Source organism: Trichoderma aggressivum, assembly GCF_033847375.1.
Source record: "Trichoderma aggressivum f. europaeum strain CBS 100526 chromosome Unknown scaffold_013, whole genome shotgun sequence".
Lineage (NCBI taxonomy): Eukaryota > Fungi > Ascomycota > Sordariomycetes > Hypocreales > Hypocreaceae > Trichoderma > Trichoderma aggressivum.
The window spans coordinates 181667-199528 of NW_026946379.1; the positions used below are offsets into that span (position 1 = coordinate 181667).

The 17862-nt window shown below is 45.1% G+C and overlaps 4 protein-coding genes across 4 annotated transcripts; 1 reads left to right on the forward strand and 3 right to left on the reverse strand.

Moving 5' to 3' along the window:
• Positions 1-1464: 1464 nt before the first annotated feature.
• Triagg1_4187 (uncharacterized protein) lies at positions 1465-2448 on the forward strand (the record flags this gene model as incomplete). The annotated part of the gene is made up of 1 exon (XM_062898562.1): positions 1465-2448. One exon carries the CDS (start codon positions 1465-1467, stop codon positions 2446-2448), a length of 984 nt encoding a protein of 327 aa, XP_062756694.1.
• Positions 2449-2758: 310 nt separating this feature from the next.
• Triagg1_4188 (uncharacterized protein) lies at positions 2759-3799 on the reverse strand (the record flags this gene model as incomplete). Its single annotated transcript, XM_062898563.1, has 1 exon — positions 2759-3799. One exon carries the CDS (start codon positions 3797-3799, stop codon positions 2759-2761), a length of 1041 nt encoding a protein of 346 aa, XP_062756695.1.
• Positions 3800-7021: 3222 nt separating this feature from the next.
• On the reverse strand, positions 7022-8036 carry Triagg1_4189 (uncharacterized protein; the record flags this gene model as incomplete). Its single annotated transcript, XM_062898565.1, has 2 exons — positions 7022-7879; positions 7935-8036. The coding sequence occupies 2 exons, from the start codon at positions 8034-8036 to the stop codon at positions 7022-7024; spliced, it is 960 nt and encodes a 319-aa protein (XP_062756696.1).
• A 7299-nt stretch (positions 8037-15335) lies between these two features.
• Triagg1_4190 (uncharacterized protein) lies at positions 15336-16505 on the reverse strand (the record flags this gene model as incomplete). The annotated part of the gene is made up of 3 exons (XM_062898566.1): positions 15336-15575; positions 15639-15783; positions 15850-16505. 3 exons carry the CDS (start codon positions 16503-16505, stop codon positions 15336-15338), a joined length of 1041 nt encoding a protein of 346 aa, XP_062756697.1.
• Positions 16506-17862: the final 1357 nt, after the last annotated feature.

A 17862-nucleotide genomic window follows, 5' to 3' on the forward strand; every position in this document is an offset into this window, starting at 1 on the left:
TTTCCAATTAACCCTCACTCGGTTTGCATAAAATATTAAATAATCGAGCAGTCGCGCTTAACGGGTAATGTTGCGCTCCTAGATAATGTTTTTACATGACAATTCCTGCCGGTCAAATGAAGAGATAATCCTACTAAGCTTGTTTCTCAAACTGTGGCTAATATAAGATAGTATAGTCGGATATGTACGTAAGTGAGCAATGTCGCAAAGACGACAACCCTCGAGGCTACGATAGTCCGAAGAGTGGCCAGGCACAAAGTGCAGGCCGGAAGACCCGATATATTCATCATCTATCTTCGAACTAATCATGACTTATAAATGAATTACGGCATAAGCCATTTCCATAATGGCCGAAGTCAGCTCAAGCTGTCATGGTTACTTGGAGTATTGTAGTTGTTGGCAAGACTTCTATACAAGGCAAGTTATGCAGTATGCAACATTATCAGTCTAGATTTATAAATGCGTCCTTGTTAGATTACAGAACTTCCTTATACCCGCCTGGCTACCATTATCTTCTGCTTTAAGTCAAAAATCTCCCCTTGACGATAATCGCTTATTCCAAAATCCCACAGATGGTTCCACCATCTCTGGTTCATCGCAGAGCCGTCCGACATCACGGCACGTTTCCTACTTCGCAGCCTACCGAGTACAAATTAGGGTTCTACGTAGCATTGCATATGTCCCCGTCATTTATTAGCTCTGTTTGTCCAAGCAGCCTGCGTGTTGGTCCAGATTACGATTCTTCGTTGAAGGAATGATACCTTGTGTAGCAGACGGTGGGGTGGACAAAAAGCCCATCGTCCCAACAAGCACATCTCGGATCTAATTGAAGCCGCTGACACTTTAAGCGACAATAATTTTAAGCATTGCGACACAGTGGTGAGTGGTTAATAAAGCTCGGCCAGGGCAATCTCATCTATCTCTTAAAAGTATACGAGGGTTCAGGGAGCATCATGGACCTTCATTTTGCAATGGTGAAGAGCCTGAACCAACAACACCGGACAACCTCCATCGTCAAGGTTAACATCGGCAACAATTTGCCGAGTCTCAATCCATTAACGCCATACTTACAAGCAGCTACTTTCCAGTCTCCGCACATTGTTTTTGAACCAATGCTTACGTTGCCTATATGTAGCCTCACGCATTTCATATTGCGAGTATATACGTCTCCCTGTTAAGCAGCATATTTGAATCAATCAATATTTGTATGCTAGTGGATCCCTAACCCGTTTCTTATCTCAATTTCCTCTATGGCATCTACTACGATCGACAACTTGTGCCGCCAGATCGAAGCCGATAACCTTTCTGGCGTAAAGCAAGCCAATAAAGCAGGCGTTTCGATAAATCAGTACTCAGCAGCTGGGCTTACCCCCTCTCGGAGCTGCCATCATCTGTGGCCGATTTGCTATCACACAGTTTCTTCTCAATGAAGGTGCCGATATTAATTTGGCATATAAATCAGATATGAGTCTTGACAAGACTCGTATGGATCCTGATTTGCCCGAAGTTTGCGCCGCGATTCATTGCGCCTCTGTCTCTGGGTCGGCGGATTTGGTCCGTTTGCTTGTCAATCATGGTGCAGATGTGAATGATCCTAGTGGAATCGACTATGGTGCTCAAATGCCTCCCTTGTTCTTATTGAGAGGAGATACAACTAAAGCGCTTATTGAACTCGGCGCAGATGTGTCGCGAAGTAACTCATCTGGTTTCACCCCTCTGCTGCATGCGATGGCGCGGGAAGATGTCCCCTCCACTATGCTGCTTGTGGAGAATGATGCAGATATAGAGATCAAAAGAAAAACAAAATATCGAGTTAGGATAACCTTGGAGAACGGCAAAGAAGTCACGGAAGAGCGCCTTGTTGAAGGTACATCTTCACCCTTGATGGTCGTCTGCCATCAAGGCCGTCTTAGACCTACGTCTTTTGAAATGATCAAGATACTGGCATCCGCTGCAGTAGATGTCAATCGGCGGTACCATATCAAGACTACCGATTGTGATCTCAGTTTCACCGTATTGTCTTTGATTTGCGGCTCTCATACTCCCACGCCTTTGGTGAAGGGCGCTTATGCCAAAAACGACCAATACGGCGAGAAAGAAATGGCAGCGCTCAGAGAACTCATTGCTGCCGGAGCAGATGTCAACAGTCCTCTAATTATTACTTATTTATGTCAGGGGAAGATGCCTTTTAAAAATTTCGAGTCCCGCTTTGATGTGGTACAGATGCTTGTCAACCATGGTCTACACCTTGATACCCAGTCGGGTCGAGTTACGTTATTGACTCATCTAAAATCATTTACAAAGCACCCAGAAGCTGAAACTCAGCTCCTCAGTATAGCAACGATATTAGCTAGAGCGGGATTGAGGGTAGATCTTGGCAGGGACGAGATGGAGCTGGCTAGTCTAGACTTCTATAACGACATCCAAAGTCACAATAGTGATAAATGATTCAGTTTAGAATTATTTTATAAAGTCAATTGTAACTATTCTGGAATCAGTCTAACATATATAATAAATCCTATTGGGCCAGCTGCAGCCAGCTCTGCGACTCGAATCTATGTAGTACCCTTCCGCCTCTCAAGTGTTGGACGGCATATTCAGTTATCCATTCTTATATGACGAATACAAAGATATTTCTGCCTAGGTGGGGGGGAAATGAAAGAAGATTTCATTTAGCAAGAGGAATAAAATTCGCCATGTTTATTCAGAACGGAATAGTATGGTAATTGGAAAGGTGTTTTCATACATGACATTCTGCCTAATAATGTAACAGGCTAGCATTAACTGCGACGATCCTAGCCGAAGCATTTGGATCCGAGATATTCTTTCCCGTGGAGACATAGAATGTATTGGTGTCAAAAGTTCCTCGTCCAAAGGCTAGACATGTTGAATCAGGCATCAAAGGATCGGTCGGACCTCCAATTATACGCTTGCTTGCTCCAGTCTTAACGTCAACGTGAACAATTGCGTTCTCGGGGCTATTCGTGGCAAGAAGAATATTGTCGTGCGAGTCGAATATAAAATCGTCAAGACCAGGTGCCACAGATGAAATGTTTGCAACCAAGGAGGGCTGAGCTCCGTTGACAAGATATCCTTTGGAATCAACCTTGACCTTGTAGATTGACTGAGTCGAAGGGTTTCCGAAGTAAAGATAAGACCCTTTCATCCTCATAGCGCTCACACCAATCGGTAGCTGTGCCCCCTCGGGTACAGCCATTTCTTGAAATGCAAAAGCTCTAGGGTCGTAGTGGCCAGTTGACACATCCAAACGGCCGATGGCCCCAACGAACGAATCGGCAATAAGCACAGACCCAGGGGCCTGTGGAATAGCAGTGACACCATTGGGAAATGACGAAGTTGGTGCCAGATCACTGACTTTTTGGATAATCGCCTTGCCATCCCGATCAAAGGTGAGTTTAAAGCCTTTGAACGAACCGACTGTTGTAGTGAAATCCGTCAGGCTGGTGAAATTGCCACCAAGAAAGAAGAAAGCCTCTTCGCCGTATGATCCAGGCAATTCGGTGATTCCGAGGAGGCTCTTCACCTCCAGAACGGAGGCGAGAACTCTGGCCGTGCTATCTGTGTACAGGGATGGTTGCTTTACTGTGAAAATATTCGAGGAGAAGAAGGCGCTCGTTGCAAGAATATCGCCATTACGGCGTACAACAATGCTTTCCAACCAGGTTTCCGTGGGAATTTGAGTAAGTACTCGTGCTGGGGAATTTCCAGATGAACAGATAGGACTGCTTAATGCCGAGCCACCAATGGCTATCATGAACGCGAGAGGTTTGAGAAGCATTTTCCAGGTTGGAATAGCTGTGTGTTGTAATAGCTGAGTTGAGATGAGAACTGGTTCTCAAAAAGATGTCACAAGAATGTTGATGAGCGACACATGAAATCTAAACGGAGACCTATGATACTTTTATATCCTTAGAGCTCCTTTGCACCAATTCTTTCACCAGTCTTATGCTGATTACATTCTGGTAGATGACAAACTGACTTGCAATGCTGATAAATTATTACAGTATAACTAGCAGCTTTATGATGCTTTAAAACTAGTTTAACAACTGGCTGTCATCATGGTACAGTGACTTTGATTCTCAGTAGGCCCAATGGCGCTCTACCTGGCTTTTGCCTTCTCATGACGCGGCGGGCGGCGGCCGTAAGCGGCCGCTCCTTGCAACACGCACGGAGTGCCCACATCAACGTTTCGAAGTGCTCCTGTAAAGGCAAGATAGAAAAGATTTAGTTATAATATCCAACCTAGGAGTCAAATTAGAGGCAATATATCAAATAATGCATTTAATATTTCAGGACATTAAAAATAGGCAGGAAATTCCTCCGGGTAGCTCTATTAATAGCCCTCGAGGTGTTTGCAGTGCTATGGGGCGTACTAATGTGCCGCAATACAAGACTACAGTTCCGATACTATGTCTCCAATACGATTGTTACGTATTCTTAGGTCTACAAAAACGGCAACGTATGTGCACTCCGCAGGGTCCATATCCCTTGAAGGTGCAACAATACGGCTATCAAGCTACATGTATATACTATTCTATCCAATTCAGCTTAAGGTTTAACGAGCCGAGCAGCTCGGTCCCTCCCAATATGTAGGGTAGTATCACACAGGGGTGAAGGATGGCGGAGACACTATCAGCACTAAACTTTGACGCTGTAAGGGGATCTGCAGACATGGCATGGCATGGAGCTTGGAAGCATGAAGCGAGCTTGACGAGATGAGGATCAATGTTAAAGGAGGCCAACAACGTCACCAATTGGAACGACACTTCGGGTATTATGTATCAAGATCGACTTCTCGTACATAAGTATATACCTTAAACTATGGAGTCGCGATGATTGCGGTCGAAAGAGCGGGCGTACACTAATTGAATGCGTTTGGGAAACAGCAGCAATCCAGAGCAAACATTTCAAACGGGGTTGGTATGGTGAAACTGACAGATTGTTAAGTCTTCACTTCGTTAATGGAATAAGGTAGTTGATGCTTGCTTCCTATCTATATAACGTGTTTTGTTTGTTACTATTATTCACGTTATTGTCATCGCTATTTATTATTATTATTATTATTATTATTATTATTTTTTACGTGTGAAAAAACAAACAGGGGTTGCGTGCATGTCGCTGCTGCACACACAAGCGGACAGGGTTCTATAACGTTATGATCTCATTTCGGCTTCCTGTAATGTAATAAGCAACCTTAATGCATCGAAGCCAATCCCAAGAAACTCGGAAGGCAACCTTACTCTTGCAACGCCTCAAAAAAGCCATTGTTTTACTTCAGTCTCTTTTTAGGTCAATTTGTAATCACTTCGGGATGGATTCAGGCCCTTTACTTACAAACGATGGCGTTCAGCCACAACGGGTATCGAACATCGACGCAGAAAGGTTTACATGTGACAGTGCGACACCTTGCCGCTCATGCAGGAAACTACCCAACACCGGATGTATCTACAATAATTCTCAGTTCCATCCATTCGCATACAGTGACAATGATCACGCCTAACAACAGTGTATCTCTTCGGTTTTCCCAACTTTCACATGTACGCTCTAACAAGCAGGATTCACTCTTTAAAGAAACCAATTCTACGCATCTAGTCCTCTGCTCTCTTGCAACCATGAGAATGACGACACATCTGCGCGATGATGTTGAAACTAATGTTGCGACATACTTGTACCTCGCCATCTTTGAGCCAATATCGCGTATCTTGTATGCGCCAGCCTTTCTTCACGATTACAGGCGCTTCTGGACAAGGCTTTCATCACTATGTCCAGCAGACTAGGAAGAGTCATTTCTCCGTAAACTGGTTGTATGTATCGCTCTATGAGCTTTTGTCTGCTCAGGAATCGATGCTGCCAGCGAGACAGGCCATGAGCAACTAAATGACAGCAACTGGCGAAAACGGGCGTCGGCGTCGATTGCGTATGGGAAGCGGTGGCAAAATTATGACTGGGCCTAGAGCCGAGCTCGATACCGTACAAATCATTTGTCTCCTCACCCTGTCGCGGTATATAGGCTAGTCAATGCAGCCTCGACTACATCACTATGATCTACCAGGGACCTTGATCCGACTCGAGTAGCGGCTAAGATGGGTTCGCATCGACACCTCACTACTATCGATCTTGACATGCCGACCCGGAGGTTAAGATTCTCCGGCGGTCGTGGGTAACAACGCTTGGGTTGTCCTTACAGTTATGCCTTGATCGTGGACTTCCAGCTCCAATCTCACCAGGAAGTTATGACTGCCCGTCGCTCTCCGATTATGTAGAAGAGGACAAAAGTACCACTGATGCTGATTCCATGTCCGTCTCTTCCTTCACGAGCTACTTTCTTAACTATAATCCTGCAAGGACAAACCCGTTGGTGATCTTGGCGAAGATGCACCGCATGCGACCGCAGTCTTTACACGTGATACATTGTCCCAGTGCAGCCAAAAAGTTTCAAGATTTACACCAACTTGCATCTCAGTTAAACGCTCTGTCTTCCACAGAACTCCGTGGGCTATTGTCTCTGTAAAAGAAGCCTATTGAGTTCCATGTCAAACTCTTGGATACATTCACGCTGCCCTTTGTGCTCGCACTCCAAGCGAAGTTTGCAGCCTATTCTACGACTAAAACTGCCTACTATTTTACACGGAAAGTCTGAATGGAAGTATAGACGCTACCTTTGGCCAATCATTTACTAGAGACAACAATAAATCTGCCTCGCCCATCTCTCAGTCAAACGTCCGCTCGCGTGTTGTTAAGAAGCATGTACTCGTTATCTTGTTAAGATTTCGTATTTAAATTAAATGTACCCATATACCGGAATAACCAATGACGACCATGAGCAACAAGAAATTGTATTTGAAACAAAGGATAGACTCGTCAAATCTTCACAAGATACGGGTTTTGTTCCCGTCTCTCTACGTTAGAGAGGCGGGGGGTAGAGATCCCCTTCTAGTCAACCAACCGGGTATGCTCCATTTTGCCTTTGGAGTGCAGCCTGCCTTTATTATCCATAGGATCAGCCTTCAGACGCATCAAAGACAGCAAACATTCCTCTTGGTCCCTGTCCACCTTCTTGCTGCTCAGCAGGCACTCGGCCATTGAGCCACATCCTATGGTAGTCCAACCCTGCCCACTCCCAGCCTAATTCTGAGAAGACTCTCATGCCGTTTTCGTTCGCACCAAATACCTCCGCGATTAGGCTTCCAGTGGATGTCGACACGCTCGGATGTGTCATAGCGAGCTGAAGTAAGAGAGACGCGTGATCGATACAATCTGCTATCAAAGGCCCAAATCGGTGTCCATGTTCGCAACGGCGAACAAGAATAAATCCCTGCAGCTTCTTCGAGCTGTCTGAAACAGCAAAACCGAAAGCATCTGGGCGAGAGAATAAAGCGTCTTTTGTCCAAAGTGCCGGTCGCTGGAGGCCAGTATGCATATGGTCAAGAGCTGCAAGGCTGCTCTCATCAACTTCCTTTATATCAGTTACCGTATAGCCGTCATTGGGTTCTTTGTCTCCGTAGTTGACTGGTAATTCAGTTGCTGATACGCGTGTCATAAGCTTGAGCCTCGTTGCCTCAACAAACCCCCGTCTCCCATATGTTTCGACTTGCGCTTTTACCGCGTCCAAGCCGACGGTGTGAATGCCACTCTGCTTGTACGAATCAAGCATTACTCTGAATAAAATGCCTCCCCATCCTCTGCCTTGATACTCCTTATTAATTATGAAGAAGCCAATCCATCCGGTTTGGTTGGGATATTTGAAACCGATCACCATCCCAGAAGGCTCCTTTTTGTCCTTCGGGACCACAATGAGCCAGTCTTCGCCATTTTTTGCAACCGTAAAGTGCGTTTTAGCATCCAATTCATCTCGATTCTATCATCCATTAGCTTCTTTTATCGCGTAAATGAATTCAAGATCTGAGCTTTACCCATCCTAAATCTCTCATCCGGCTCCACCAAAGATCCTTGACCTCATCCAAAGATGTTCCCGATCGAACGGTAAAGTCGGATGAACTCTCAAACACCGGCATTTTATGCTTAGGAGCTGGTTGCTTCTATTAAATTCGGATTCTTAACACGCGGTGCGGACATATGTTTCGAGTCGTTTTGCCCGATATGATGACACGGCTCTGTTTCGAGGGCATCAGCAAAAACTGAACTTGTAGTTAGTGGGGGGCAGATCGAATGGAGCCCAATATATATACGAGTATCCCCTGTAAGGTTGGGTCACACCGCCGCCAGCTCTAGCTTCCTTGCATGTTCACAACAAATACTCCGTACTACTCAGCGAAAGCCGCGAATTGCCATTGATTGTCCAGAGCACTGCGCAGTAGTGCTTATGCAACCCCGCTGGCTGCGGCAATTCTGAACCTCAACTTCAGTAGATGTGGACCTGAAGGATTCCATGCGAATTCGTTACGATGCTCTCATGACGCCAATTTTGGAAGAAAACACGACAGAAAACCTTAGTTGAAAGACAAATACGTTCCCAGCTAGAAATAGATAAACATTTTGACATTTTCATTCGTATATCATCCAAGGTACTGCGAGATCAATGCTAAGCAACACTGCAGCCCTTTTTAAAGTTCATTACTGAGTTAGCCGATGACAAAAGCCTTAATAAGAGCTTACTACCAGTCCAGCCAGCATATGTACTGATTACATCGAAGAACTAATATGGATTGATAATATCACCATGGCAGTAGAAGAACCAATACCGGCGAAAAATGCGACCTTTTCTTTTCTTTTCTTTTTCTTTTCCTTTTCTTCGGTAACTGTTCATATCCAGATGATGGGACAGTATTTCTGTATAAAAACCGGCGTTGATAGGTTGTTTATTCCCAGTAGTAGAGATAAGCGGGACTTGCTAGGGTAATAGGCGAAAGCAAATCTGCGGTGGCATGTTTAAGCTCGCAAGAGCAATTTCTGAAGGAATGTATGTCGATACTATATATTATAAGCACCTAGAGCTCGTCGTTTCTTTGGTGTAATTATTTACATGAAACAGTTCTTTGGTATATGATGCGTCTTTATAATGAGTGTATTAGTCGAGTAAGCGAATGTTTAGGCGGTTTCAAGAACAATGGCGACAATTGTGGTTTGTCACCGGAGTGCTCAGCGACATATTATACCGCCTCGATCGACCTAGCCGACTCCCATCCAAAATTGGTATCAAATAGGACAGCTTCAGACTGGAGATAGGGGGACAATAAAGCCGTATCCCAGTAGATCCAGATTTCTTTCATTTGATAGCCAAGGTCCCTTTCTGCTGATTCTGTCGGTATTGTCGCATGTAGTGGCACCGAGACTGTAGGGGTTTGATGGTTGTAACCCGGCCCTTGAAACCAGAGATGTCGAACAGCTTGAAGCTCAATTTCAATGTATCATTTTTCCGGCTGCTCAATTTGTTTACAAAGCAACACCTCGTGCCTCATCTTAAGAACCGGGGCGAAAAGCTTAGGTAGGAATCGCCAAAGATTTTGAGAGCCTTCAAGATCGATACCGTTCTGGTTATGGAAGATACAAGAGGTACTGTAAAATCGGAGAGAATTTTGATTGGACCAATCGGCGCCATCAAGCATGTGGAGATAGGTTCGCACAAAACGGTGAGCTGCAGTCTTGCAGTTTTCGGCGCTCCATTCATTTTTGGATATATAAGTAAGTAGCGCCATATTTGTAAGTTATTATTCAACGTATTTAGGAATATGTGCAAGAAATAATGCCAGATGCATCACTTACGGATATATATACAGGTGCCTCTGACCCCCAACCCTGCGGCAAAATCCACAATATCAGAATTAGAATAGTAACCACAGACTCACAGTCAAAGGAGGGTTTCGATATTTCCTGATTGATGCTCAAGATCAGTAATCGTTTTGGGGGGGAATAATATATGTGGCATTGAAATGAGATATCCAAGGAACAAATTTCTTTGAGACGTCGTTTATTGAGAAGTCGCGACGATTTCGTCTCAATTCCATACAAAAGTCTGCATATCTTTAATAAACAGGAAATAGGCGCAGACGGTCATTATTGACTCTGTCAATCAAGAATTTGACCAAATATCGGAGAGAGGTTATTATATTGTTGAGAAGTTTTTAATCCCGGGAATCCCGAAAAATAAAGCAAATGGGGACGAATGTGATCAGGATAAGGTAGAAGTAATGTTGATCATTCGTTCAACGACTTTAACGGCGATCTCCCCCACGCCGTAACCGCGCATGAAAAGTGAAATAATGCTGCTGGTAGCTTTGTAGCAGTACAGCAACAGAAATCCCTTGTCCAGTAACTCAGCAAGAAGCCAATGCCACCACCAGAGAGTTACTATGTGGGACGCAAGGGGAACCGATTGAAGTTTTATAAAAGAGGTAGCTACACGCGTATACAATGTATGATCAAGTCTAGGTTATAACTGTCATTAATGATAATGAGACATTGAATGTGCTTTGATTGGCACTTTAGCATATCAGATCTTCCTGGGCAAATGACAACGCACAATATAACGTGCATAAAACCTTGGACTGATGATCTTCTTTCACAAAGTTATTTTGCACCTATCATAAATGACATCGTAATGCAACAAGTTTCTGTCGTTTATTTACAGATACATGCTTGATTGTCTTATCTGGTTGCTTGACGCAACTCGAATCGTAACTATCGGTATAATATGCGAGCGTAGGGGATTCAATTCCCCCGCACCCTCCATGCAAAAGTCAGAACCATAAACCCTGATTCCGTGAGATATAATCCGCGCATCGGCATTTTTTCTCTCTCTGTTATACTGCTAAAATATCAGAGAAGTACTCGCATATAATACCTATGCTACAAACTTAGTATCCATTTATTAGTAGACATCTAACTTTAAAATTATATATCTATCATCCACCTACATACCTGACTATTTCCTCATCCCACATTCTATTAAAAGCCTATGGATGATGGTTTCACTCCCAGAATCTAAGCAGAACTCATATGATAATCGTGATAAACAGAATTTAATGCATGCCAGGGGCTCACATCACAAATAATAACATCAGTGTTCTCATCCGCCCTCTTCACGTACCCACCAAGGATGAAATGTAGTCTTATTTCATCCGCTAGTACGAATGAATGAGACACAATCGGTGGCGGGCCTTTAACATAAAATGCCACCCAAAAGAGAAACCCAGGGTCACTTACACCAGCATCTAAGGAACGACTACGACGACACAGCCAACTGAGCTCATTAGAGAGCTTTCGTTCAACTGAAAGTTCACATTTTGTATACCTCAGTAACCTTATGGAGAATAACCCTTGTTCAGATAGACATCCCATGTCCACCTTCACCTGTATAACTATGAAAAAGTGTTATTTACACATATTCGTGCGCCTCTTGGCGATTTGTCTGATGTACATCGGCAGGGCTACTATGCGCTGGCGTATCATAGTACGTTCGCGTTCGATCAGGTTCGTATGCAGCTGAGCTGGGAAAAGCCTTTTCTTCTGTGTTTTTTGGTCCTGAATATGAAGAATCATAATGCGTTGATGTCGACAGTTTGGTAGATTCCGCGAATTGTGCAGCCGGTGTGTAGCTACCTCGTAGAGTTCCCTTGCGATCTTTGTGAAAGATAATAGAAGCGTATACAAGAAGTCCAATGAATGATAGCCTAGTATTGGTTTGTTTTAGAGGAAATGTAATACGTGACTAGGGGGAGTCATAGGTAATTGTGGTCTTACACAATAAAAATATTAAGAATCAAGCTGAGCGCTGTCTGTCCACCGAGCATAGACAAGACGAATAACACGACGAAGATCGTTGTCTGTACGAGGTTTGTCGCAAAGAAGAATCTCGGTGAGAGTGTCCGGCGAGCTCGCTTGATAATACAAATGATATCAAGAAGCAGACAAAGGACAAGAATGCCCTCCATAACGGCGAAGATGGCCAATGAGCCAGTAAAGAATCTCTGGTCAATCCTTTCTTTGTTTGAAGCAACAATGCCAATTCCGAAGGCATATATGGCAATGTCAACAACCATAATTAAAATTCGTATCACCCAGAATGGAACAAGCACGCGCTTGAGGAAGGGCGAGTTTCCGACAGGTGCGTGTGACATCTTCGCAGTGGTTAGCCAGGCTCGGGGAAAGATGATCAAGATAGGAAGAATGTGGATTGGCCAGGTTTTGGACTGTGTATAGCAGAACAAAAGCTGGACTATTCAGCCTTATTGTAGTTTTCCTGTGCTTACTCTCATTGAGCCTTACACAATGCCAAGAACCAGGGTTATGAGTAATCTAATTATGTTCAGTCCACATACAGAGCAATACCGGGAATATAGCTCGGAGCTAAAGACCAGTACATGTCATGGAATCTTATACTCCGGTCTCCGAACCCAGTCTCTGCAGCATCTATTTAAGGATGCAGTTTGATCTTATTGGCTAAAGAATTCCTATACAGCCCATCAGCCCCGAAATTAGGCATAAATTTGTCTGATTATTGTGAATCATCATGGGCAGTGATCCAGCTTATTTGCAGTATCAGTACTGTGACGTGTCTGCCTTACAGACACTCTGTACAATCGTAGGTACGATTATGGAGTAGAGGTCATGCTAATACAATGAAACAAGGATCAAATAGTGGAGTAAGCCGTTTATACGCGGGAAGCCACGCCTCCCAAAGAATGAGACTCAACCAAGTTCGTATTCCATTAGCCTGGATTTGAGCTTATCTGACATTCAACTCTTTGAGGCGATCTTTATTTTTAGACCTTGCTACCAAACTCTGTTCATGGAGCCGCAGCTCTTGGAAGATTGTGCGAAGTATCCCTATATTAGCCATAGAGCATGTCCAGGCATGCCTTACTACACCATAGTCACAAATGATACAGCTAGTTAATCTAGTATCAGCTTTCTTAGGCTTCTTTCATGGCCTTGAAGCTCCAACCATTGGTGATGAGATACTAACTCCATGCTCACTTACCGGGCGAATCATTTAGGGCCCATGTTTACAGATTTCTTCCAGTTATAAATTTTATCTCAGTCAGTAATAGCACCATACTTATGAATCAATCAATGCACAACATGCTCAGCGCAGATAAATTGAGCATATTAATTTAATCACCCTCATAAAGGGGTAACTCATTCAAATGACACGCAGAAGCAGCATTTCAAGAGACAGTCTCGTTTGCAGGGGCCGCGTGTGGCGATAAATTCTGAGTCCTTTTTAGGTTCTGACCGCCTAAGATCTAATTCATCCGGCCGTGAGGTAAACCCAGCCCAACATGGTCAAAATAACGACATAAAAAAATGAATGGTTTTTTTTTTGGAACTGATATCCTCTATCATTACTCAAGAGATATTCTCATTGCGGTGTTGTGTGATCATTTCCTGAACCATGTTCTTCATCTTCTAACAATGCGTCCCCAGTATCAACCCAGGGCATGGTAGTATCGTCAGAGGGGTTTCACAGGGGATCATTCAAACCTGGATGGTGAAAAGCGAAACGGCTTGGCGGGCCATCAGCTGCGCATGCAACAAAGAGAAGAACCTAATCTTACATCTAGCTTGTTGGAAGCTGGAAAACTGCAACTTGATGACGAGAACATTAGAGAAGTAACTTGGATATCTAAAATGCTTCACAATCCTTGGTAGGACTCGATATTTCGCACAGTCCCTCAAGTATGGGTCACTCGCCTATGCGTGATTATTGGTGTTTATCATCACCTGAGAAGTAGAATGCGGATAGAATTTATCATCTAGGGTAAGGAAAGAGGGTTGCTGGTTTCTGTAGCATCAATCTTGTGGCGTTTATTCGCCCATTCGCCCATCTACGGAGAATTTTGACTCTTTGGCTGGCCAGGCGCCTAGATCGCCATAAGCTACTGCCAAGGCCTGCATTCACAAGAGTAAGTCAATACAACCCAACACCAATCCTACGCACAGGTTAAAGCACCTTGCCAGAGATGCCAACTCCGACGGCGAATCTGGACCGATATAAGTTTCGGGGTTACCACCACTCGCGAAGATTGAGAGAGTGTTTTAGTAGACCTAAAGGGATGTTTCTCTGCCATACCATCTCCTCACAGACGCAACAGCGACACAGATCTTGATCGACTAACGGGTCATTTGGGCCCGCAGAGTCGGAATAAAATTTCTCCAAAAGAGCCTGACCCACGAAGTAATGATTTGGCGAAGGGGAATAAATTGATACTAATCGATACGGTGGTTACCAATAAAAATATCTTCAAAGCATTTAAGATGACTTTATGAGGCGGCTTCTCGCTAGATCTATCGACCCCGTAGGCTTTGCGCCATACGTATGCTCTCTTTCTTTTTTAGAGGAGTACATTAGCTAGCTATGCCCATCCCTATTGCTAATACGGAGTAGTCAAAAGAAAGATGCGAGCACCACCACTATCGGAGTTAAAGCGACAGGTTAGTGCCCTTGACTCTTGGCCCTTACCCACTAAACATCAAGATCACAGGAATTCCTGGTAATTTCGACATTGTCAAAGGCCACAGTGGTAAGAACAGGCTCCAATCAATCCTTTCCGGGGCCACGGCTGCTGAACACTAATGGTCAAATAGCGTACCTGTAGCGTTCATCGATGAGAGGCTGCCCCGCCTCTAGAGAGAAAGGAGGAGTGCAGTCCACCACTGCTAGAAATTATCGCCACCACGGTTCTACATACGCGGAAGACTATGGATCACAAAAAGAACACATGTACCCATCATTGACGAGTAAATATACCGCCTAGTTTAATAGTGGTATGATCTGTGGGTATACATTTGTGGATTATACGCTAAGTGATGTTGTGATCAGGTCCAGTCTTACAAGAACTACCCAGGCAGCAGCCGTCGATACACACATCGTTTTACTAGATGTGATGTTATTTGGATACTTGCTATGGCAGCAGCATATCTCCAGTAGCTCATCAATACGCGAAATCTCTGTGAAGCTAGAGGATGAGACGGCCAATTCAACCACAGGACAGTTCATATCCAATATTCTGCGGAGGACTCGTAGATGTATTCCTACGTTGATGACGAAAGGATTGTTTGGCTCTTCTACACTTGGAGCAGAATTGTTTGGAGTGAGGAAACAAACTTTGAAACAATATAGAGGTTTTGTTTGTAGCTGGGATTAGAGGTCAATAGCGTTGTGATAACTAGCTTAGCGAGAGGTTTCTTCCCAGCTTTTTGATTGAAACGGTACAAAGCAGAAGAGCAGAGACATGATTTAATTTAACAATCATTAGGTCTTTTAACTATCATTGTATTAACGTACAAATTCATCATTCGCTCTTAGGATTGCTCAACATGTCTAGCAATTAAACTGAGGACCGGCAACGACTCTATTTCCAGTAGCCCTCCTGAGATTCAATGGAGTCGTTATATCCGCTACGTGAAGAATGTATAGTGATTTCGGTTTGTACTAGAACTGGTTTCGGCTTGCCCAGGGCTGAATCTAGCAGAGCTCCGTCAGGATCTCGTGTTGTTGATCGCTTCGCACTCATCGGGCCAAGAGAGTAGAAGCCGCCACGTTCTCCGGAAGCGTAGTTGGGACCACTGGAGTTCTGCTGGCCTTTTCGGAACTGTTTTGAAGATACCCGGTTAGCAAATCTATAAACACCTGGTGTGTCTACTTTGAAACTTACTAGTCTCAGGAAAACAGGCAAACAGCAAAGTGTAATGCCCATGGATGGCTCGATACCCATTAGCAGGACTTGAACCTGGATGGCGTCCAAAGCACCGTTGAAGCCGTACGTAGTAATGATTCGAACAATAACCTCAATGCAGGTTCTAGAGCGGGTGTGTCAGCGCATCATCTTTCCACTTCATCCAAGGTCCAGAATGGCAGTCGCTTACAAGAATCCGAGGGAGAAGAGTCCGATAAGAAGTCGCCTTTTGCTTTTGCTGAGACTCAACTTTCTGATGACAGGCAACGGCATGATGAACAGAATTGCATCTGTCAGAAGCGACAGGATATCGATGGCCTCGTTCATCCTGATTAGATTCGCCTGGGCGCTTGGATGTGTCTTCATCCCTGTCGACCACCACCATGACATATCTCGGAATACCAGGAGGAAGCCCAGGACACTTGCGATGCCGACGCAAGCTGTGAGAACAAACATGATCTTGACTACTAGACGAAATGTGCTGGATGGCGTGCTGAGGAGGCGGTAATAAAGGCAAAGGATCGACAATTTGCAGCAGTAGCAGGCCGCCGCCCACAATAAGTTTAGAGAGAATGTAATCTTGGACACAGGCACATCGATGCCATCCGGATTATCAAGATATGACGGCGGCAGATACACAGCCACCAGTAATGATATGAAGAAGGCAGACGTGTTCAACCATGCTGCAATGGAGAAGTAGTCGCTGAGCTCGATTGGCTGATGAGCCGTAATCTTCGCGTACAATCGTAGGCCGACAGCTACCGTTGGCAGAACCATGAAGATGATGGCGAGCGGTGTTCCATAGTGCCGCTCACTCCACAACTGGTCCATGAATTCTGCGTCCATCTTGGGATACTTGTTGCGTCCGTGCTGCTGGTTCCGAGATAGGCGCTGTGCACATTGGACCCGACTTCTTCTTCGAGTTCTTGCCTGTCCCCTCTTGGTAGGGTCAAGACCGCTCCGGGAAAAGCACTGACAAGGTTACAAAAGAGATGCAAGGGAGAAGGGAATGATCAGCAGTAGCGAAGAGGCATACAGATATTATGCACTCGCCACGTGGGGATGCTGCATTCAAAGGCAGGATAAGGCCGCGCGAGACATTTCCCTTTTGGCGTCATTATGGCCCCTTGTCCTTTGCTAAACCGCCTTATCACGTCTTTTGAGTAGCATCCCATATTTGATCCCTGTCTCTGCAGTAGATCGTTCGCAGCGGGCGATGTTAGCGCAAGGTCCTGCACCTTGGCAGAGAAGTTCTGAGTCAGGAACGATTCCAAGTTGATAGGCTAAGGGCTAGATTGCCTGAGGTGCTACTTAGGGCCGCCCTGGACCAAGAATCTTGCCATTCCAAATATACCAAGAGCAGAGCTGGACTCTCTCCCCTGAAAAATATTCATCGTTGCAGGGCCCACTAGCACACGAACCGCTGGCAAAATCGGACTGCACGCCCGCTGCTGAAGATTGCGGGATCGGCCCTCAATTCTGCATCCCCTGACGGGACCTTTGCAACGGAACAACGCCATCACCGCACTAGACCGATAAGACTGATAGAGACCGAGGCTCGAGACACTAGAGATTGGCTTGTGGTCGTTGGGAGACGGTCATTCTAGAATTCGATTGATGGCTGCGAGTGCTAGCCCCGGCGATACTCCTTGATTTGGAGCGGGGCGGAACTGCGGCTGATTGAACGCCCTCCAACGACGCCGATTGATGGGAAGACGAGCTAGAAGTTTGCCCAGGACCTTCCGGCTTCGGAAATAAATCATTTCCCCTGCATCAGGCGAAGCTTGTTTCAGTGATAGTTCTCGTTCATCGGACGATTGGTAACTCGTTCCGAGTGGTCGCGAGCAATCACATCTCTTCCTGCTGGCGTAATTTCAGGATGCCATCCATCCCTCAAGAATCTGCGACGGAAATTTAAGCGGACTTGGTCCTGTTGAGTCCTCGCCTAGATAAGGGCAAAAGAAGCGACGGGTGGTGCAGTGCATTATCTACTTTTTCATCGTGACATTCGACTGCCCAAAGTCTTGACGTAAACGTTCAAACGCCGATCCCGTGTCCAGCCCATTCATCGACATTCATCGACACTCACCCAGCAAGAAACCACTGCTCAAATACCTACTGTACAGGCGATGGTCCCATATCCCCACAAACCCGTCGTTACAGATGGGTCGCTGAGGGGCTCATGGTTGCTAAAACGAGCGCA